The 23,762-nt window shown below is 38.7% G+C and overlaps 2 protein-coding genes across 3 annotated transcripts in view; one reads left to right on the top strand and one right to left on the bottom strand.

Annotated features, from left to right (window-relative positions):
• The window catches only part of LOC122971022 (A disintegrin and metalloproteinase with thrombospondin motifs 14), a 57,445-nt gene extending 38,546 nt beyond the window's left edge, over positions 1–18,899 (top strand). For both annotated transcript variants that reach the window (XM_044337447.1, XM_044337446.1), the window contains exons 8-22: positions 4,918–5,061; positions 5,255–5,387; positions 5,835–5,948; positions 6,125–6,273; positions 8,199–8,371; positions 8,654–8,787; positions 10,206–10,329; positions 10,621–10,701; positions 13,008–13,171; positions 13,254–13,419; positions 14,463–14,595; positions 14,811–15,018; positions 15,695–15,824; positions 16,729–16,836; positions 16,960–18,899. In XM_044337447.1, coding sequence (XP_044193382.1) covers positions 4,918–5,061; positions 5,255–5,387; positions 5,835–5,948; positions 6,125–6,273; positions 8,199–8,371; positions 8,654–8,787; positions 10,206–10,329; positions 10,621–10,701; positions 13,008–13,171; positions 13,254–13,419; positions 14,463–14,595; positions 14,811–15,018; positions 15,695–15,824; positions 16,729–16,836; positions 16,960–17,495 — 2,497 coding nt within the window. In that variant the 3' untranslated portion in view covers positions 17,496–18,899. The remainder of the gene's footprint in view (positions 1–4,917; positions 5,062–5,254; positions 5,388–5,834; positions 5,949–6,124; positions 6,274–8,198; positions 8,372–8,653; positions 8,788–10,205; positions 10,330–10,620; positions 10,702–13,007; positions 13,172–13,253; positions 13,420–14,462; positions 14,596–14,810; positions 15,019–15,694; positions 15,825–16,728; positions 16,837–16,959) is intronic.
• Positions 18,900–19,216: 317 nt separating this feature from the next.
• star2 (steroidogenic acute regulatory protein 2) lies at positions 19,217–23,181 on the bottom strand. The gene is made up of 7 exons (XM_044337448.1): positions 23,089–23,181; positions 22,843–22,950; positions 22,621–22,757; positions 22,324–22,482; positions 21,792–21,976; positions 21,076–21,169; positions 19,217–19,679 (listed from the first exon to the last, which is right to left on the bottom strand). The coding sequence occupies exons 1-7, from the start codon at positions 23,150–23,152 to the stop codon at positions 19,575–19,577; spliced, it is 852 nt and encodes a 283-aa protein (XP_044193383.1). The 5' UTR covers positions 23,153–23,181; the 3' UTR covers positions 19,217–19,574.
• Positions 23,182–23,762: the final 581 nt, after the last annotated feature.

The raw sequence follows: 23,762 nt of genomic DNA, 5'->3' as shown, positions 1-23,762 counted from the left end.
GGGTCACGAAACATTAGCAAAACATCAGTTAGTGAGACATGCCCACCTGATGACCCTGTAGACTTGCCTACACTCTTACACTGACACACAATTTCAAATTGAAACCATTTTTTTTTGTTCTTTTTCTTTTTTCTCAGGTTGAGGGACGTGGTTCACTAAAACGTTTCTGTTACTGGAGGGTTGCTAATTTGTGCCAATGAAATTGTCTATCAAGCTAATGGTACTGTAGTTTAAGGCCCCTTTACACTGCGATTTTGGGCTGTCTGAGGCAAAAGTTGACAATTGTGAGTAAAATCTTTGGTCCTCAGTCCAAAATGGTCCTAGATCGCACTGTGAGACACATGCACCACTGACTGATTAAGAGCTTTTGCGACCAGAGACAGTTTCAGGCAAAATTCTGACCGTGTCAGAAATTTAAGAACAAATTTTCACAATGTGACTGCTACTATGACCTGTCTACAAACAAACCAATGAGAATAAGACATGAAATGACATAGAATACACTGGCCGGCGTGACATTTCGTAAGTGCAGTCTTTTGAATTAAGTTTAGGGAGAAAATAATACCTAATAATACCTTAATACCTCCATAGCACACAAAAAACAAACGATGCAGGTGAAATGAAAAAGAAGTTTGTGTGACTTTGCTACATTTTCAAAACATCAGAGCGATGCAGATGGATGATGTGAGCTGACAACATGCTTCTGCTTTCATATCTATTTTTCTATTTACATTGTAGCACTAAGATTCACCATGCATTCAGCACACTCTGACATGCCTCATATTCATATCCTACAGTCTGACACAGATTGCGACCAAGATTTTATCGCAGGCTTCTCAAACAATGTTACATCCAATAAACGTACACAATTGTTGCACAGGCTAATGACATCTTTAGCCTAAACAGCATCTGAGCACTATCTGCTCTTTGCTTGGGCAAGAGTGGGATTCAAAGGCAGTTTAAAGGTATGTTAGGTCAGGGTTAGGTACCTAACTAAATGTCAAAACACCATTTAACATTAGTACTGGACTTCCATAGGAACCCAACTTTTCTCACATATTACCATGTGTACTGATAGATGCTTCATCTTACGTAAGAACCTGCTTCAAGACCCTTCAAGCTAAGCCAAAATTGCAGAAGAGAAAGCAGCTAACACTTTTTTTTACTTTCACTTTTTTTTCACTCAGTCATATTCACTCAGAAGTGAATATGACAAGTACAAGTAAAAGAACCCCAACAAGAAAAGTAAAAAAATACCCTCATATACCAGCACTAAATGTCTGTGTAACAGGCTTCAATTGTTCTTTACATTGAACTCATTTACTGTTACTACATCCCACTGGGACAAGGCATGGCTGATTACTGAACATGTTATTTCCGAACCCCCTATAGAAAACATTTCCGTTCATTTTCAAAGACAAATTAAAGATGGCATCTGCATCATAGAGTGCCTGATTCCTGCCCCCTGTCCAATTCCATTAGCTTTTCAGTGGGGTTTCTCATCGAGGATTTCTTTTATCAGTCTTGCTGCAAAGCTGAAGCATGGTCCTTGGGTATTCTGTCCATAGAGTATATTGTTAAATACATGAGTAACGTATAAAGGCTAGTAAGATTTGAACACATCATCATTTCAACAAAGAAAGAAATGAGCCATTGGCTAATGAGATATATTGTTATACGTCAATGTGTGTGTTTGATTGCAAATTTCATCATGTTAAGGGTGCTTTAGCCAATGGAGCTGTTAGTGGTTGAAGCCTTATAGTTAACAGAGAGCTCAGATTATATCCTAACCCTTTGAAGAAAACATTTCACTTTAATTCAGTACAAAGATATGACAGATGCTAGTAGCACCATACAGAGCCAAAATGGGACCCCCTGCCCTGTTCCACTGGCTTTTGTACTCAGTGCAATGTCTCATTGGGGGTCTGTCTTCCTGAAGAGGTGTTCCTGGGGTTTACTACCAATAAGAAAAAGCCTTAGAACCCTTTGAACAGTTAAACAACAATGATCTCATTAAAGTCTCCCAGCACGCCAGAGTGGATGTTGTAAGTCTTCATAATTGGCTCTCCTTTATTCATTATGTTTACCTCCACTCTTCCAATGTCATCTCTCCAGCTCTTTGACTGTTAAACCTTGAGCTGTCATCATTTAAAAAAAATTCGCCCTTCCTTTGTAGACAAATTCAGTGAACCACAGGACATACAAATGATGTCATGCAGTTCAGTTCAAAGATTTGTTGTCACTGACTTTGTAGTTTGTTTTTTCCCATGCTAAGCAATCGCATCAATATTCACTTCAGTATGTACAGCAGTAAGTGAATGCATTACTGTTCATTCTGTTGCAATGCTCAGTGCTTCTTCAGTTCAGTAGTGCACTCACTCTTTTATGTTCAGTTCAGTACAAAACGAGGCTCATATAAGCACTGTTTATAAGGTGCATAGCCCAGCAGCCAACTGCAACAGAGTAATCACATCATGGTTGCTCTGTGGCTTTTTCTTTGAATAAGCTTTTAACCAGGAAGTAATTTACAGCACTTTGTGCCATAACTGGGCTAACAATGGTGCTTTCAATCATCACTGAGGGGAGCTCCCTTAGTCAGTTATAATGGCGATTCAGTATAGTCAGTTCAGTTTTAAGATTAGTGTACAAACACACAATCTTTAGTAAGGTTAAGTTCTAGGGCTGTATTTTTAGTGATGTGAATGAGGTTTTCCTTCTTCTGCACTGTATGAGCAGGAGTGGCTTATTATGTCCATCAACTTGAGTGCCACTTTAGAGGTTAACTCTGATTTTTTGCTCTTAATAGCTCTGTGTGACAACTTGGCAGCCACTGCAGGTCATGGTGGATCGAGAAACATACTGTGGGTTGGCAATACCACCAAATGTTTGGGCTTTTGATCCAATACTAAGTAATTTCAGGGCCAGAATGACCAATACCAATACCAATACATTTTATTATTAAAAGCAACTTACGCACTATCATATTGGGGAGAGTCATCAATAGGTCATCCCTGAATCAATGTTCATTATCCCAAAATGATTTGCCCCAACATTATACTTTTTTTTTTCTCTAATCTTTGTTAATTAATCACCTGCATGTGAGATTTTAATTGAAAAATGAATGCTTCTTGTGTGAATTCTGTGGACCCAGAAGATGATCATTGCACCCATGCACAATACACCAGTAGTGAAGCAAAGGGTGCATGCACTTAGAGTGCTTTGGTGTGCCCAAAATGTGATCTAACAGTGAGATGGGGAATTTTCAGCTATTAGATACTTGGCCACGTTTCACCATGGGCTTTTTCTTCAACGCCTCATTACATCAGTATTTAATATTGTCTTAACATAAGCAGCTGTGCCAGAACTTAACCTAATATAGTCTAAACTTAAGTGTCCTAATGATCTGATTTAGATCAGAAATATTTGATCCATGAATGAGTAAACAAGACTAAGAATATGACCAAGCATCCAGTACCAACTTTTGCCAGTTTTAGTTTTAGGATAATCAATGCTACACATTGCTACACTCTAATGTATTGAGGTTTGATACCCAAACGTAAAAAGTACTACTACTTTTGATTTCATTTGGGTGTGTGCTAATGCATATATTTGCTACTGCTTCCAATAAAAAAAGAAATAAAAGTTATGAATTTAGATGAGGAAAGATCTTATCAAAGTATAAGTCAAGGTTAAGAATTTGACCAACCAATGTCAGCTTTAGATTCTGTTATATACAGTATATAACAAAACTGAGTACACCACTGTTCAACATCACTAAAACCTTTTTCTTCTTTAAAAACTCTTATGTGATTTTTCCAGTGTGTTTGGGATCATTGTAATGTTTGAAAATCTCTCTCATGCCAACCTTCTTGAGAGTGGGAGTCATCTTTTCCTTCAGTATTTGGGTATACAAACGTACATTCTTAGTGCCATCTTTAAATGTCATCTCCTCTATACCTTTTGCACTCATGCAGCCCCATATCAGCACACTCCTACATCCATGTTTCACAATGCAGTCACTGTGGTAGTCCTGGCCAGGTCCACGCCAAACATGCTGGACCCATCTGATCCAAACAAATTTATTTTGGTTTCAAACAATGTGCCACCAGGCTTCAGGCTTCTTTTCATGGTCTCTGGCAAGGATTAATCTCACATTTTTTGCCATTTTGTAAGCAATGGTTTTCTTCTTTGATGTCGTTCATAGAGGTTAACTTCATACAATGTCCTTCATACTGTCTGAGCAGTCACTGACACACCAATTTCTACAGATAATCCTTGTGCCGAGTCAGAAGCACTTGCCTGTCTATTTTTCAATGCAAGGTTGCATAAATAGCGAATTGTGCATGTCATCATTTTTCAAGGACGGCCACTGCACCTCCTGTTATTGGTAGTATAGGTCCCCCTAACCATTGATGCAGCTGTATTTTGGTGTCTATTCAGTAGCCTACTGATGATCTTGTACCCCCTCCCATCTTTATGAAGTCTCACAATTGGCTTCTTGTTCAGGCAATTAGTCTTAATTGGAAGTCACAGGTGTAATCACTTTTGTTGCACTGAGGTTGAACTTTGAGGCCTGTATTTTCAATATAGTCTATCTAAACTGTTTGTTTTTAATTATAAATAAAATCAAATACCCTACACTTCACCCTAAAAATACTACAATTATTGTAAGATGATACAATTTTGAATCATTTAACATTTTAGTGATATTGCACAAGCGTGCCCTCAGTTTTGTTATATATTGTATATTGCATGGACACATTTTGGTCTGTATCAAGCCTCACCTTCTCCTACAGCATAAAACTTTTTAACTTAACAACATGGAAGAAGTAAGATTTGTTGTTTCCTGTGACTTTGCTGGTCATCATCAAAGCATGCACCTGCTGCTCAATAAACTGTTTTGTTGTTTTCTATCAGGTTAGGAATGGAGCATGACGGCCAGGGGAATCGCTGCGCTGATGAGACCAGTATGGGCAGCATCATGGCACCCCTTGTCCAAGCAGCTTTCCATCGCTATCACTGGTCACGTTGCAGCAAGCAGGAGCTCAATCGATATATCCAGTGCGTTCAGTGTCTCTCACTCCATTATTTCTCATTTTCTCTTCACCCCATATGAGTGCATTGTTGCACAGCTTATGTGCGAAGCGACTCAATATGCTATTGATTTTCTGAGAACTTTCTCTTATCTGGCCTTTTCTGTTTTCCAAAGATCTCATCTTCGCATTAATGACTCTATTTATTCTCATCTTCTCAGCTCATATGACTGCCTGTTGGATGATCCCTTTGAACACAAGTGGCCCAAACTTCCCGAGCTACCTGGAATAAATTATTCCATGGACGAGCAGTGCCGCTTTGATTTTGGTGTTGGTTATAAAATGTGCACTGCTGTAAGTTCTTCACACCTGTGTAATTCCCAGAATATTGATTTGAGTTATTTATTTATACCCTTTGAGTCAGCAGAAATCCTGAGGTTCTTTTACATAGAAACATATTTATTACATGACTGACGAAACTCCCGATGTTCCCAGTTACAAGGGATAACAATATAATAGATATACAGTAGATACATATAATAACACATTAAAGACAAATCATTAAAAATTATGGTCTCAACACATCAGATTCCTTGGAAATACTGCATCAAGGTTCTTTTGAGAGATACTAAAGCACATGCTCCTGTAGAAAGACTCTGGCTCCCATGGGAGCTTAAAAAATGAAAACATCTTAAAGTTAGCTGGGAGAAATGGACCTGTGATGTGCAGCAAGGGTGGATTTTCACCCTGTATGGTTTCCTAAAGAATAACTGAAGCTTAAATTTGTTGTTCCTCATTTAGTTTCGAACCTACGACCCCTGCAAGCAACTGTGGTGCAGTCACCCTGACAACCAGTACTTCTGTAAGACCAAAAAAGGTCCTCCGGTGGATGGAACAGAGTGTGCACCAGGAAAGGTAGGAAACGCAAATCAACTTTTAATTATATTAGTTTTGTGCAATAAATGGAGCTCTCAGAAAAGATAAAGTAGAGATTAAATGGTTTTAAAGTAGTTTACTGTCATTTGTCTGAACTTTTTTTTTTTTTTACTTTTTTTCTTCTTTTCTGTCTTTTATTCCTTGTCATATTTTAGTGGTGCTTCAAGGGCCATTGCATCTGGAGATCCAGCCAGCAGCCTCAGGGTCATGATGGGAGTTGGGGCTCATGGTCAAAGTTTGGCTCTTGCTCCAGAACATGCGGAGGTGGAATTCGTTCCCGCAACAGACAGTGCAACAACCCACCGTGAGTGCTGTGGCAGCGAGGAAACTGATTCTTAGTGGCAAAAAAAAAGAAAAAAAAAGTGAAAAAGAAAACACATGGAAACAAAAGCAGCTACTTGTTCAGTGGCCAAATATTTTATATGATCTGTGTGTTCATCCAACAGATGATGACATACTGTAAACGTGTGAATGCAAAGCTGGCTAGCAGAGCTGGTTTTTGATCCAGCACTGGCTTTGCAGAAACTTGACCTCAAAGAGTTCAACAGTATGAGCTACTGTATAGTATGTCTCTATGTTCGCTTAATTTAGCTTTTTTTTCTAGTTATTTAGTTGACTTCTACTGGATTTAATGATCTATGGTGTACTGCAGGCGCAAAGTTATACCATTAAACCAGTTGGATGTGCACAGTTATAGAGAATAGAAACACTGATGCACTGTGTTTGGAAATGTTGAAGACATTATTATTATTATAGGGCTGTATCATGAGCATTACACTACCAGACTTTTCAGTGTAGGATTGCTCTGTTTAATCTTATTTTTTACCCATATTGGAGTTGTGACATCACATCCTGTTTTGGGGCTTGAGTGCGGGGCAGTTTTGTTGAGCAGAAGGCTAATGTGACTGTACCTTTAGTAAGAGGACCACAGGTGTATTTAATAGCATCAAAGGCTGAATTTCACTCAGGTGATCCAGTTAGAGGTACTGCTACAGTGTACCGACTGTATATTACGTAAAAAGTCTAGACAGGTTTTGTGTATGAGGTGTCTTCACACTGATAAAGTTAAGTGCACTCAAAGTATAGAAAGTAGTCAGTATGCAGAATAAAATGGAGGAGCTGCTCCCAGCTGGAAGAAATTAAAAACCCACAACCAGCTCAGGAAACAAATAATAACTATCACATTTTTGGAAAAACATTCTGCTTTATATTTGTGAAGTTTTAACTGGCAGGTTTTCTAAAGTTGCTTTATGATTGACATGTGATGGTACATGTATCTCAACATTTCCTGGTAGTATAGAATGGGTAAACATGTTGAAGACAATAAACAGTATACTGTAAAGATTAGTATATAGTGTGGGGGGAAATGGGACACAGTTACTGACACAGTCAGAAAATTAAGCATTAAAAAGTTTGTATGAAAACCAAAAACTTAATTTTTCAGTGTGCTGTTGATGGACATTATTACCAGGGAAATGGAGGAACCACTCACAGCTGCAAAAAATTAAAACACATTGTGAATGGTGGAGAGACAGTTCCGTCTTTGAAAAACATTTTGTTTTCTCTTGAGTAAATTTCAGTAAATCTATCACCACATGTTTTATATTTTCCATTTGCACAAATCAGTTAAGTTCATTAATCTCCAGTATACAAACTGAAAAAACAACTTTTTAGACAATTAGTATATTTTCATACCATGTACAATTAGTATGTAGTCTGGAACTGGGACACATCTTTGGTACTGGGCCTGCTGGCTTACTGGGACACTCAAAAGGAATGAAGCCATCGTTAATGGTATTAATTACATCTGAGCTTTTCCTGTTATAACAAGACAAAATATCTGGCCTGAGAAATGTTAAATAATGTTATTAAAACCTGCCCAGCGTGTCACTATTGTGCCAAATGAAGTAAGTTTTTAAGTAACTACAAGCCTGTAAAATCAGCTGCTCAAACTTGTGGTAGATGAAACCTTTTTCAACATGTTTTATGTCAATTTCAGCATCTTATACAGTACATATTAAATACAGTTTTACTTGTTAACATTTATTTTTTCTTTCTTGAGGTTCCAGCTTAAAGAAACTAAATACATTAAGTAAGAGGAGCTTTAGTAATATACTTAATGGTGTCCAAAAGTAGTATTTGTATTAAATAGATTTCCATCAAAACCTACTGGATTTACACCTAGAAAACAGCCTCTATAAAAAAAAATTTGTTTTTGTTTTTTATCAGGCCTGCCTATGGTGGTCGAGATTGCCCCGGGTCTGCTTTTGACTACCAGATGTGCAACACAGAGGAGTGTGCAGGTCCTTATGAGGACTTCCGTGCTCAGCAGTGCGTCCAGAGGAGCAACAAATACCACAACAACATCAAGCACACCTGGCTACCGTATGAGCATCCAGATGGTAAGTCTGTAAAGAGCAAAGCAAAGTCTCTTTCAAGAGGGGAGCTTAAAAGTTTCTTGCAGATCAACAAGTGAACAGATTACATTTGCAGGAGCAGCTGCTCACATGTATATACATTCAGGTGGGTGTTATCTGTCCTCTGTGTCTTGCTGATGTCTTAATCAGATTCTGAAGGTACTTGGATGAACCAAGGCGTGTGTGTGTGTGTGTGTGTGTGTGTGTGTGTGTGTGTGTGTGTGTGTGTGTGTGTTGGTGGATGGGTGGGTGTTTTTGTGTTTTCAGAGGGCCGTAAGTGTGAGCTGAGCTGTAAGTCGAAGGAAACAGGGGAGGTGGTTTTCATGAACCAGGTGATGCATGATGGGACCCGCTGCAGCTACACAGACCCCTTCAGTGTGTGCGCTCGAGGAGAGTGTCTGGTAGGTCTCAACGGTGGTAGCTTCAGAAAAATGTGATTAATTCTCCTGATTTTAAATATCACATTATATTCTTTCTCTGCAGATTCTCATTTTCTGTCAGGTGATGAATGTATCACACATAATTGTAATTTTCATCTCCGAGTAGACTGGCATTTTGTAGATGAAAAAAAACCAAAACATATTCAAACTTAAAAGAACATTACACCAATTTAAAATTGTCTCACTTACAATGATTGAAAATAAATAAATAAATAAAATATTCCTCCTTGTCAAAACCTGGTGCCACCATTATCCACAATACAATTCGCCCGCCGACAGTTCAGTTGGAGATTGCGGTGTGTTATGCTAACTGCAGCTAAGCAGAAACGAGCAGCAACAGAGGTCTGGTAACCTCACTTCTTTCTAACTCTACACCTCCAGATTTTTTCCATTTCCGACCTTGTAGTCTTCTGCCCCAAGTGACGTTTCCTCTGGAACCACAAAAGGCTTCATACAACTTTTTTTCACATATGCAGTTGTACTCCCTAAGATAACAACCAAAAGTTACAAATGAAAAGTTATATGACCTTTTTTAAAGTTCCGCTTATTTTTAGATGATTTTAAAACACAACAAAATAAAGATGATATCCATGTGAAATATTTTTAGTTAGTAAGTTTTATGCCAGAGATCAGCACCCATATGCAGCGGAGTTCCCCTGAGCAATATCCAAACTGAGCTCCTTGTCAGGTGATATTTATCATCTGACAAGGAGCTCAGTTTGGATATTCCTCAGGGGCACTCTACTTAGCTGAGCTTGGAAACGTCATTTTCCCAGAGTACCTTAACCTCCACTAGAGTGTATTTTGATGTTGAAAATAGTGCCCTTAGGAAGAATTATGAAGACGTTTGACAACTAGACTGTAAATACTGTAATTGTAAAGGAAATACAGCACTCTGTTCTAACACAAACACACGTAGTCATTATTTTGTCTCAGTCTTCAAATTGGCAATAAGGAAGGTTGAGACTTTTATTGTTGCAGGCCAGCCGCTCAGTGTTTTGGCTACATTCCTGTTATGTCTGAGTGTGTTATCATCAGCGCTGATGAAGGCTTCGCGCTGAAATGAGTCCATTTCTGTCCACAACAAAAAAAACATAAGAAGATGGATCAGTGAGCACCGGTGTTTTGTTTTGTTTGTTTCATCTTTACCACAAACATGCACCCGATACTCTCCTGAGATTTGGAGCTGTGTGCACCGCTGCTTTGTACCATGTCTGAATGTGTTTCCAATGTGCATCGTTTTAAAGCAGGCAGCAGGGGCTCTAACCAGATAATATATAATCCCATGGCGTCATTTTCCCAGAGGAGTAATCTCAGTCTGTATAGAAGTCAGCGTTCCCCTGAGTTGATTGACTGTCTCTGTCCTTCCTACTTCACAGCATGTGGGCTGCGACAAGGAGGTCGGTTCATACAAGCAAGAGGACAAATGCGGAGTGTGCGAGGGGGACAACTCCCACTGTCGCACCGTGAAGCTCACTCTCACCAAGACGCCCAAAAAGAACGGTAATGATCAACTGTGTGGACAGGCCAGCGCTGAAATTAGCAACTTTGCCTCAGCTGAGTCATTATATGAGATAACTATCATCGTTTAAGCTCAAAATCACTAATTCAGAGGTCTTCCCAATCTTCTGTGTCTGACCACAGCCTCTATCCCACACTATCATCAAACAAAGGACTAAACTTTTTGTCTCCATGTCTTGATTCAGAAATAAATGGCTGTTATTACTGCCCAGAATAAGTGCCTGCTGTTTAAGGCTCCCAGCTGTACCATGCTGTGTCTCTTTGTCTTGTTAGGGATGCTGAAAATGTTCGACATCCCAATAGGAGCTCGCCACATTGTTATCGAAGAGAACGAGACCTCCCCTCATATAATTGGTAAGTGTGTCTTACCTTCTTGTCCAACTGTGGAGCACATTATGCTATCGGTGCTAAGTAGCAGAATTGGTTTGTGTGTAGAAGAAGCAAACACAAGACCAATTTTACCAAATGTTACAAAACCTTGATTTTTTCTCACATTACTGTAGCTGCGGGGTTATTTACCTTGTGAGACTAGTTGGATATTGACTGTTGACTGTTACAGACACAGAATACAAGTTCATCAAGTTCAACTTCTTTATGCAATAAAGCAGCACATTAAAGAGTCAGTTCACCAAAAACAGACACATAAAAATAAACAGATTTGCTTTTATTTGTCCAGATTCTGAGATAATAATTTTTTATCACCATTTGAATACAAAAGACCTGAATGGAAATTTCACTTGTGGATTAAAAAAACTGAAAAAATTTAACTGCAACAAATGTTTTCAGTAACTTTGAGCCTTATGCAAGAACCACTCATACTAACAGACTTATTCTTAAGTGGCACAAATGAGTGATTTAAGGAAACTTGTCACATTCATCAATTTTTGTACTCAGAATTTTATCTTAGATACGAACAAAATTCACAAGTCTGTCTTTCTTCAGAGTGGAAAAAGACACTCATATGACTTAAAAATCATAAACTAAAATGAAGTAACTGTACGAGACTTAATACAAAATTAATATTCTGTTCACCATATCAGTGTGATGGCTATCACCCAACGATGTGACATCACCATCTGTATAATATTCTATCATTGGCTGTCACACCCTCTTGACTACTCACTATTTACTGTAGGTCATGGACTGCTTTGTTATTTTTCAGCATATTTCTGTCATGTAACAGATGATATATCATCAACAGCTGTTCTATCAATATTTTCTATTGTTTCACTTCTAACACCATTTCTGATAAATTTGTTATGTTTTCTGTTAGCTGCTGATTTCTGACAGCAGGCACTGTGGTGTGAAATTGTTTGTCTTCATTTTACCCTTGGGTAACTTTGTAAATTAAACTTGGGAATGAAATTATGCTAATGATCTTTTCTGTGAAAAGATGGCATTCATCAGGTTAAAACGAGCGGCTTACGACGTGTTTATACAGTTAAGAGGGTTCGGGGAAAACAAGAGAGATTTAGGATAAGAATGAAAATGTTCTTGCATAAGGCCTGTTGACTCTCTGTCGCAATGGAGATGCTGGTGTGAATCCAAGCTGACTACAGCTGCTGTCCTGTATGAAGGAGAAAACTACAAACCTTTCAGATCCACATTTCAAGTTTAAAGAGCATATTTCATATTGAAAAAGTAGATTTTTTTTGTGGAGTATTGCTTTAAGAGATTAAAAGGAATGTGATTAAGGCGCAGGATACAAGGCTTTACATAATTAACATACGTGTAGCCACAGGCATGCTTCCTGTGGGGTTTCATGTTACAGACTTTGCACAGAAATGTTCTCAAAAACACACTTTCATCCAGATCAGTTTCAGGTAAGGTTTCTGGAGAGAAATGTCTGCAGATGTCAGTTATGGCCTGTGCTTCGTGCTAGTGTTTTCTCATTCAGTTTGAAAATGTTTCATCCAGTATGCCCGAGGCAAAGAGTTGTCTTATATTCTATCTGCTTGACAAACTAACAAACATCAATGTGGGAATTTTCCAGAGGAGCCTGAAGTTTATATTATTTGTCCTTGGGGAATATTATGGATGTCAGTGCAATTAACACTGCTGATGAGTCACAGGTTCTATTGTGATAATGTGAATGAAAAATATTTTTTTATTTAAGCAACATTGCCGCACTAATGACTTTCAATTGGAGCTGAATGTGGCTAAGTAGGTGGAACACAATGCACTCATGACAGCTTTATCTGTACAGTAAATTCAATTTGCATTACAAAGTGGTGTGTCAAAAGTAATGAGACTGGAGCTCTAAAATGTCTTTAGGTATAAGAAGGTGTGACAGACTCATATCTTCCAGCTTACAATAGTTCTCTGTGCGACTGTAGAGGGTGAGTCAGGAAACTCTCCCTCTTCTGTTTTACTTTCTGGCTTTTATTAGCTCATGGGAAGAAGAGATGACACACAACTTGGAGGATTTACTGCTGTCTGGCCACAATGCCAGACATCTCAAAATACATACTGACACGTTCCCTGCTCAAAGGAAACTCTCAGAATTCTTTGGCAAGGGAGGGTTGATCCCAAATATCTGTTCAATTTTTCAGACTTTTAATGAATGAAAAAGTTTTTTGCTACTAAAAACAATGTGATGGGCATGTATTCCTTCTTACCAAACATGCATAATATATGTTTTTTTTTCTCCTCACTGACAGCTGTGAAGAATCAAGTTACTGGAAACTTCATATTGAATGCAAAAAGTGAAGAAGCTGAGTCAAAGACCTTCATCGAAAACGGTTTACAGTGGGAGTATTCCATTGATGGTGAGAAGGAGACGCTAAAAACACCTGGTCCTCTGCACGAAGGCATTGTAGTGCTGGTGAGTGAGGATGGAAGTGGATAATTGCTTTTTTTCATTATTTATAGTACCGAGTTTTCTAATGAAGTCTCCTCTGTTGCAGGTCGTTCCCCAGGAAGAAGACGCAAAGATCAGCTTAACATATAAGTATATTATACATGAGGACCTGTTACCGCTCATTACCAACAACAATGTGCTTCTGGCTGAACTGGACACTTATGAGTGGGCATTGAAGAGCTGGTCTCAGTGCTCTAAACCCTGTGGGGGAGGTCAGTGAGTGTGTATATGTAAAATAAATAGCAAACAATGTGTTCAGATGACAGCAAAAGATGCATCTAGTCTGGTGTTTTTTTCACCCCGTTGTTGTTGTTGAATGCTTGAAATTATTAGTCAGTTATTATCATCGTTTTTTTTCGAATGACAGAAAATTAATTGACGAAAATTTTGATTATCGATTAATGATTTATGTCATTTATTGATTAAGTTGATTTGTGGGAATCTGGGATTGTAAGATAAAATAATTGATGAATAAAATAAATATAATAGACTAGACTAATCAATAGTGAAAATAATCTTAAATTGTAGCCCTTGATGAAATACATGAGATTGGCAATGACACACCAGCAGTCAAGATCTATGGATTGTAGAAAGAGCAACGATATGAATGAATTTTTTAACAACTTTTTATTGAAAATGAACATATTTTTAAACAAATAAACAAAAAATTGTCCAACCATACCCCCCCCCCCCCCCCCCACCCAAAAAACAAAACAAAAAAAAAAACTATAATAAAACAAAGAGATTTCCAAAAACAGAAAATTCAAAAAGATCCAGAGGGGGTTAAGGAGTATTATCCACATTGTTGACGTGATAAATATTGTCCTGCTGAAAGTTCAATAGTTGAAGTCTCGGGTCTGTGTAGTCTGGCTGTGGACAGATCCATCATGATGACATCTTGAAAGTACTGTAATCACTTTTTTAATGGAAAGATTGTGTGACAGAATCCATCTTTGATCAAGTAGTTTCTCCGCTGCTGTTAGTGTTAGTGTGCTGTGCTCTATTCAAGTCACATCCAAGTCATCAATCAACAACAACAACTTAGGATACAAAGGAATAATTTTCTTTGTCAGCATAGATAGGATGCACACTGCTGTTTTCCAGAACTTATATACAGGAAGACACTCCCAATTCATATGTTTATAAGTGCCAATAGCCCCCCTGGGAACATAGATCACAGTTTGCACTTAAGGTGGAGTCCAGATTTGTCTATTTAATGTAATTTATGCTATATGTCTGTATTTCCATCCTTCAGGCATACAGTACACAAAATATGGATGCAGGAGGAAAAGTGACAGCCGTTTAGTGCATCGCAACTTTTGTGAAACTAGCAAAAAGCCTAAACCCATCCGCAAACGCTGCAATGTTCAAGAGTGCAGCCAACCTTTGTAAGTGACTTTCAACTACTATACATATCGTATATCCATGTATTTATATTTCAATAGCTAATGCAGCATTAAAAGTGGTAATAATGGCTTTGCTTCCATACTGTTTGTCATCCTGTCATGATGTATGCATTTTAGACGGAATAAGTACTATGAGAAATAAATGTAATTGAAATGTGTCATGGAAAGCCTTTTCAAAGAGCCTGCCGCACTTACAGGTGGGTGATGGAAGAGTGGAGTCCCTGTAGTAAGACGTGCGGGAAGCTCGGCTACCAGACCAGGGTGGTGCAATGCATGCAGGCGCTCCACAATGGCACCAACAGGCCCGTCCACAGCAAACACTGCACCGAGGATCGCCCGGAGACGAGGAGAGCCTGTAACCACACCACATGCCCCGCCCAGTGGAGGACAGGGGCGTGGTCTCAGGTGAGCTGGAGGGGGACCTGGGTCTGTATTTATACAAAAGAATCACACTTACAAATAGAGCCAACTTTCACTCTAATTCTTGTTGTTTTTGTGTTAAATCCTTACTATCTCCAGTAAAAATTCACTGCATTTGCATCATTTTTGTGATTTTACCTTTTCTTATTTCTCCGCTTTGAGGGACACTTGTGCATAATCAGCAGCTCATTTCCAAACTGTTTATGAACTGTCTTCTTTCAGCAGAAAACACAACATTTGGGTACATAAAGTCAGAGTGAAGATCTATATCTATATATTCTTATTTATGCCTAGCCAATAAAATTCAGAAGGATTTTAATATGTTTGTAGGGCTGACATAAACATGAATTACAGAAAAGGACTGTTGTCACTGTAGTAATGCCACTTTTAGGGCAAACCTGCCCACTCATCATGTCAACACTGATGTATCTTGTCATGAACATGTCACGGCTGCCTTCATGATCAAAAACAAATGAACTGTTAAGATATAACTGTCATATGTGGGTGGATCATGACAGTGGTTGTCAAGAGCTCCGACAACTCTCAAACCTAACTGCAGTGATAGAGATTGGGAGCTTAATAAATATAACTGTAATAACAGTTTAATAAGTTTCATATACCTTTAACATATGTTCGTGTATTTGTGTTGTTTGTACGGTAGTGCTCGGTGACCTGTGGCGAAGGGATTCAGCAAAGGCAAGTGGTTTGCAAGGAAAGCGACAACACCATTGGAGAGTGTGAGGGCGAGAAGCCGGAAACAGTCCTCATTTGCAAACTAAGTTCTTGTCCAGGTAAGATCCAAATATGTGTCATTAGAGACCAGAATTTACCAATTTACCAGTTAGTTTGCTGCTTGTCTTACATACTCTGTTAGAGGGAAACTGCCTCTGCATGAACAAGTCATATTTCTTTTCTTCTTTCTAAAAACGTGTGGATGTTTTATGTCTGCTGCATCATGCATAATCATCTGACAGCAGATTTAAGCAAGGACGAATAAGGACATCTCATAGTATATGATTTTCTTCTGGCTCAGAAGTATTAAACTCAACATGTGGTTTGGTCATCTTACATAATAATTGCCTCATGAACATGAGAAGTATTTAGCCAGTGCCAAGAGCTAGAATTGCAAATTTATCATATTTAAGAGTTAAAGAACAGTGGAAGAATCAAATCAAAATTGGCACAACAGGCCCGAATTGGCAAAAACATTTTCCCCTCACCCTGGGATTCTATTAACATAAATATATGATAGACTATATAATGTATTTTTTGGTTTGTATGATGGATCACACCAGCTGTTCTAACTGCATGGCCCTTAAGTTATTTGTGGGATAAAGAACATCTTTCAGCTTCTATGTCAAAACATTTCTGCACTAATACTCTCCTACAGCCTTTCTCATACTGCTTCCTCTTCAAAGAACCAGGAGCTATCAATTTTTTCTGTTTCCCTGAGTGGGCAGAGAGCGGAAAATGGTGTGGTTTTTGTCAAAAACATGAAGAAGAAGTCCAGGTTGGGCCCTGTGTTCTGTAAATAGCACCAGGCTTTATTATAGGTTTCTAACAACACAGCTTTATTTTCTTTTGGAGGTTGTCAAGAGCTTTTCTTGGGTCTTGTGGCTTCTGCTTAAAGTCCCATTTAGGGATGTTTACCAAAGTTTTAGCAACATTTTGTCCTGTCTTTGCTATTGTATTCAGGGCAGCCAGTGTCTTCTCTCACCATTGAAACCATGGAAAATTCTACAATAACAGATGAAGCTGTACAACAAAGGGTTCCTGAAAACCCTGTCCTCAAAATCTCTTCAAGTAAGTCAGTGTCATTTTTCTTAGAGATCTATCACTTTGATCTGAACTTGAATGTGTACAGTAGAAATCTTTTTTTTTTTTCAATTTTGCTCTTAGTGACGTTCTCTCTCCTGTTATTACTAGATGAGCCATGCCTGAGGGATAAATCGATTTTCTGTCAAATGGAGGTTCTTGCCCGTTATTGTTCCATCCCTGGATATAATAAGCTTTGTTGTGAGTCTTGCAACAAGAAAGAAAGCCTTGCCACACATGCTCCTGACCTCCCAAACACCCCAGAGGCCTCGGTTGAACCTGAGACCTCTGTTTCTTCTCACTCTGCATCACCCAAGGTTCCTCTACCCACTACGACCCAGAACCCACCACAAACCACTAAAGCCATCAGCAGACGACCTCGCTCCACTGCCCAGGCGCCAACCACCGCCGCTGCTGAAGCCTCGGCATCCACGGGTGCTGCTCTGCCCCAGGGTCCCACCGCCGACTCAGACCCAGGGCCTCTTCTACCTCCAGGGCCGCCACGGCCAACAGCAGACTCCAGTGGAGATGCCTCTAAAGAGCACAGTCCAAACAGCACTTTAGGCCCAGTCGCTGCCAGGTCAAGAAGGGACAATTTAGGATCCGAGAGGGACTCAAGTCACAGAACCCTGTCAGCTCAGAAATGAACAGTGAGCGATGTTGTGATCGTGCTGCTTTGTGAGACGGTCTCATACATCAGCTCATCCATTGCAGCGTCTGATAGACTCGCAGTCATGCTGCAGATATTACTTTCTTTTTTACAAAGATTTTTTTTTTCCATGCCAGTGAACTTAGACCAGACCAGTGATGGTTACCTCATCAAAACTCCAGAGCGACGCTGCATCGCTCTGTCCTCTGTGCTTCAAAGAAGAAACGGAAGAAAAAATGTTGTCAAAACGAAGGTGCTGTAAACTAAAACGACTACAAGACGTGTTCAAAATGTGATGACTGCATTGCTACATTCATGTTTTTATCTGTGTACAGTTGTGTAAGCCTGTTTTTTTTAAGTGCATTAGAACTACTATTGAACTTGTATTGTGAACATGTGAGAAGAGGTCAAAGTCCATGATTTTGGAGGTGCATGTGTCAGCTGTGGAGTCTAGAGTGTGCCAACAGGATAATTATAGACTTTTATAATAAAAAAAAAAGCTGTTATGTATTATGAGTTATGATTTTGAATTGGATTTAAAATTTCATTTCTTCTTATTCCTTTTCTAATGTGCCTGTTACATTTCATCTAACAGTTCGTTGTCTCCTTTAGCTTCATAGCTAATGCACAGATATGAGGATATAACTCTCTGCAAGACAGCCAATAAGCTTCAAACTATTCCTTAGGTGATCATTTTATCTTTTTTTTTACTTTTCTGTGTTTAATGCATCAGTTAAATGCAAATATAATTAATAAATTTATATTGGTGATTTTAGAATTTATAAGTTTATGAATGGATTAGAACTAAAGACCAGTAAGTCAATAATTATTCAAATGGCACACCCCAGGACTCCATAGTCATTACTCCTGGCAGGGAGCTTCATGGCTTCTCTGTCCCTGGTGCTTTTTTTTTTTTGTTGTTGTTGTCCAAATCCAACATACTAGTGATTCTCCTCACTGGTCAAGAATCATGATTGTTTGCAAGCCAACCCCACTGTAGCATGCCCTCAGTCTGCCTTTGTGGAAGTCAGTCACTTATGCTTTAACAACAAAGAAACAAAAAAAAAAATGTAAGAAAAACACATTATGATATTTTTTGTAACTGATATATTTTTCAGATAATAATGTATATAGTGTAAATTTCAAGTTATGAAAAGAAATTAACAAGCAAGAGTAGAAAGGAAGGTATGATGCAAACTGGAAAATACGGGCAACGCTGTAAGTCTACAGACTGTGGTTGGTCATACTGTTACACCATTCCTGCATTGCAGTTCATAACATCATTATGTTTATTGTATAGTTCTTGTATATACGTACGTGAATGAAAGCTTTAAATGTTAATATTTATTGAATTTTTAAGTGGTAAGGAGAACAAAGTAAAACACGTTTAAAAGAACTGAGATTCTTGTTGTTTCACTTTCCTCAATTTAGCCTCCATTTACTCTTTTTATACAGTATTTAGCTTTTCTCACAGCTTTTGTTTAGAAGTGGACCTGCAAGAGTACATGATGAAACATTTGTAATAGCTACTGTAATCGAGTGTCCTTGAATTCTTTTTTTACAGACCTCAGATCAAGACCTTGCATTCACTTATTTGTTCAGTCTGAATTGAACTGTGCTTAAATCAAGATGAGACACCTGTTATGTAGTGTTGCTATTAATGCGGTATTCACATCATTTGTATTTTGTGATGGATGAAAATGAAACAGGCAGAATAGGCACATTCAAGCACTTTAATATTGTTTCAATCATATGCAGGGACTCATGCAGTCAGCCTTCTATCAAGAGACAAATGATGATTCCTAATCAGGAAATCCTAATGAGGTTTGAGTGGCACACTGTGACATTAATTCCTATTATGAGCCAGCTTCCTTCTGCCATGCTGACATTTGGCTGCTGACACTGGTCTGTGCCAGTTCTGCTCTGCAGAGTGTTAGAGCTGAGCGTCTCCTCCAGGCAGCCTTTCTGCTCTCGCTGAAAGGGCAGCGTTCCTCCGAGCAGCCAGACACCATCTCCCAGACTTCCCCTGTGAGCGATGACAAGGTGCTGCTGCGGTGTTGGTGTCACACAGACTTAGTCAACCCAGGGTGGCGCTCGCTGTGAGGCGTCTGCGGAGGTGTCTGGTGAAATCCAGCTGTGCTTGGGGCAAAGCCTGATTGACAATGGACTTTGGCAGCCAGCCCTGAGAACAATGTTATCTTTGTTAGAACCCTGAATTGTATTTTTGTGACTGTCAGTCTTGGTAAACAAAAGAGAGTTCTCTGTACAATAAATATGCACTGTTCATATGCAAATATGGTTTCCTATAGAAAATATGCATATGCAGGCAAATTGGTATGCAGTATTATTTTATTCAATATAATTTATTAAATAGCATTTTTCCTAATTTCCTATTTTCCTAATACATATATTTACATAAAAGTAATCTGAGAACAAAACTGTTGAAAATGGAAGGAAATTAATAATGAGAGTAAGGAAAATATTAGTTTGACAACATAATATTAACTCAAGTTTAAGAATCAGCTTAGGAAGATAGTGAGATGCAGTTGACAGCTCTGAGAGAAGCTAGTAAGTGGACCTTGATTTGACTTCATTTTTTCAAACTTTGAAAATCTCCCGCCAGAGCCGTTAATTACATTTACAACTGTTTCCACATGCTGAGTTGTACTTCTCATCATGAGTAAACTGATTTTCATTAATAAAATCAATTTTGTGAAAACTTCCATTTTCAAGACAAGAATGAAGAATTTCATGCTCAAAAATAGTAGTAAATGTATTACTGTACATCAGACATGATATATGTACATATAGACATTATACATAATTTCTATGCAGTTTGGTATAATCTGTTCCAAATGAAGCGCAAAGACAGACAGCACCTGTTAGTTGCATGCATCCACTCAACAGCAGCTACATCTGGCTCTGCAGTTTATTTACTATGATCCATCAGCTCCTCATTTATCTCATGTCATGCTGCTGTTGACTGATTGTGCTGTTTATTCTCTCCTCCACCACCCCAGCCCCCTCAGGTCTGGTTCCTTATCTCTGTCACCAGCATACTTAATTGTGATTGTGTATTCTCTTTCTGTACCCCTTATCTCATAATTGTGTATTCCATATCACAGTGATTTGTGTCTGCTGGGCTCTGTTTTGTTAATCCTGGGAGAATATGAGCATGATGCGCCACATGTATTGAGAGCATCTTTAAGAGTAGATCCTGACCTGGAATACAAATGGCTGCAAGCATTTCAACAGCTATTATTGCAATTCCATGATGCTTGCCCCAGGTTGACACCTGCAGATCGATTGTGCGTGGTATTGTTTTCTTCTTAAAGTTAATTATTTTTTTCGCGCAGCAGAAAAGGGCCAACACAAGAAATTCACTGCTCTCCAGATAAAAGTCTGGCAAAAGTGGTGGAGACGAGAAACAACGTACAGTAATAGAAAAACACTCTGCACACTCCCATCTGTGAACACATTTGATGCAATAAATGAGTATTGCACATACTGGAGTCTGCAGCTGCTTTTCCTGTTATCATGCACAAAATGGAGAAAAAAAACAATACTCATGAATTTACCTTTACATCCATATTAAGAAGCCATGTGATGTGGCTCCTTCTTGAATTCTTGTCAAGAGGTTTTATGATGATGCAGGTTGGTCCATCCTCAGCTCTGTTCACATGCAAACACATTAGATCATTAGTATTCAACCGAGGTTTATTATGAATCATGTGCAAGTCCATAATGTATATTTTCATTTCCAAACTAGAACATCTTCAAACTGTTCTCAAATGTTGCGTTTTTATCAGTACATCAAAATTTACTGGGCTTTGATGTCATATCCATCATTGGAAGATCATTTTTATAGGCAAAACTGCAGAAATTGCAACATTCACTCAAAGTATCGCTTAAATTATAATGGCTTTAAAAATGTGCTTTTGTTTCCATCTGTTTTTCTATGGCTCCTGTCCTCACATTCTTCAAAATCCTCTGACATTCATCTGCAGTAATAAAACATTTTTATCTCACATGCATGAGATATGAATGTAGACTTTAAGGCCACTGATATTAGCTGGAGCTGAGCGAAAACACGCCGTTTGATTTGTTTCTGTAGAATCGAAGATGTTTTTCCATTTTGCTCTGACATTTTAACTCCTGGGTGGCTGAGATTACTCTAATCAGACATTGTACATTATGAGAGAAAGTTTAATGAAGCTCTGAAATATATTTTAACACATGATGATTTATGCCCAGTTGAAACGGAGTTGTGTCTTGTCTGCAGATGTCTGCCTACCTCACAAAGCCTGCCTGAGGTGGGAAGGACTCCAGCTGAATTGTTGCTCCTCCAAGATAAATGCAGGACTTTTGTTTGGAACTGTGTCTAACACTCAGAAAATCTCTTTGGCCAATCAGATTTCCTGCCGTCTCTGATGAAACCTCGTGAGTGACGATCGTTTCAGGTCCGACATGCTTAAGAACCTACAACAAAGAGACACAAATAACCCATTTGGTTTGAAAACATGTCATGAACTGAATTATTTTGAGTACTTGATGAAAGGTCTAGCAGTTCAAGAATAGATAACTTGCTGCAAATATATCATGATGTCTGTGAAATGTGGCTATAAACAGAAATGTGCTAGACAACTGGACCTTCATCGAGTTAAAGAGAAGTCTTAACTGAACATATAGTTAGGAAACCTTGTCAAAAAAGATCTTCTCTGTTTGTATAACCTGTGATATTTTTATAGGTTATAGTTTCAGAGTTGATGAAATATCCAATTATCAACAGCAGCCTTGTGTTAGTTGTTGAAAGGTCAGCGGCTCACTTTGATATGCTGGATGCTCGGGTTCCACTGGGGCATCTCCTCCAGTCTGACGAACAGGAGGTTGTAAAGTTCGTCCGGGCTGGCCTCCAGAACTGCCTCCAACCTGAAGACCTTTCTGGCCCCCGGCATCACTTTGCTACTGATCACATCCCCATTGCTCTAAAATGGTACAACAAACAAGCGGAGGTATAACACAATGGCAAGACAATGGTCACCCAGTTCAAGTTATTTCAAATGAACTTTGGAAAAAGACACTTTAAGTCAGTCAGGATGGCATTTTAATCAATGGGAAGTTACCTGTGTGATCTCGATCTTCCATCCATCTTTCTCCTCCAATATATTGAGAGCCTTCCTCATTCCTTCTTGGCCTTGTTGTATATAGAACAGCTGATCTTCTTTCGCTGGCACAGACTTAACATCTTCTGGTTTGGGCTCTGTAAAAGATTTTGTTTTGTTATTTCAACAATGATACCTTAAAATTGAATGAAACCAACAAAATAACGCTGTTGTTTTTTTTACCATAATAGTTTAAACCAACAAGCTTTCTCATGTGATGTTGGATCTGTTCCGATCGCTGCAGGTGAGTGATCTCCTGGCCTATCACTGCCACCACTGTGCGTTGAAGTCCTGCATGATTGAACAGTTGAGAGAAAAAAGAAAAGAAAAACAGCTCAGAAGTTTTACCCAGAATCCAACATTTGCATGGTGACTGACAATAAAGGAATAAAGAGAGAACTCCTTCCTCAAATTGTGGAGAGTGTTTACCTGCCATACTCCTCAGATGTGGGTAGGAGATTCCACAACAGAGCTTAACAACAGCAGGCAGCATATTGTCTGTCTTTGGCAGTGACAGCAAAGTAACAGAGTGTGTCTCTGGTCTTTATACGGCCTGTGAAGGACGCTTTATTGAGATAAGGGCTAATGAAGAAGATAGGACCTGTTCTGAATTCTCTTCTGAAGGCCACACATGACAAGACTTTTATTAACTTAAACAGAGCATTGGGTGCAAGGCAAAGAAGAAAATCTATCATAAGAGCTGTGATTTCTTAGTGCATTTGTGTGAATTTTAAATCACAATTTAAAAACCACATCACAATCACAAGGGAAGCAAACCTATTTTTGTTATTTAATTGTATACCATGTGTGATCTAATGAGTAATAATCATCTACTTTCTGAACAGCTCTGAATCAAAGACTATATAAAGTAGATAATGATAATCTACTTGAGAACAGACTGCTATCGGTTAATTTAGTACCTAATGATTAGTTAGTGTGCCTGGCCTGCTTTATACTGCAAAGGCACACTTATATTATATTCCATACTTATTCTTGTTCTTAATCTTCTGTATAAAACTTTGGCATGTAACTAGTCTCACAGCATTGCCAGCACATACACAAAAAATACAACAAAACGTGCGCTTTGAATGGAAATGGTATGC

This window comes from Thunnus albacares, chromosome 20 (genome assembly GCF_914725855.1).
Source record: "Thunnus albacares chromosome 20, fThuAlb1.1, whole genome shotgun sequence".
Classification (NCBI taxonomy): Eukaryota; Metazoa; Chordata; class Actinopteri; order Scombriformes; family Scombridae; genus Thunnus; species Thunnus albacares.
Note: the sequence above shows the minus strand (reverse complement) of the source record. Positions and strands in the feature narration are given on the sequence as shown.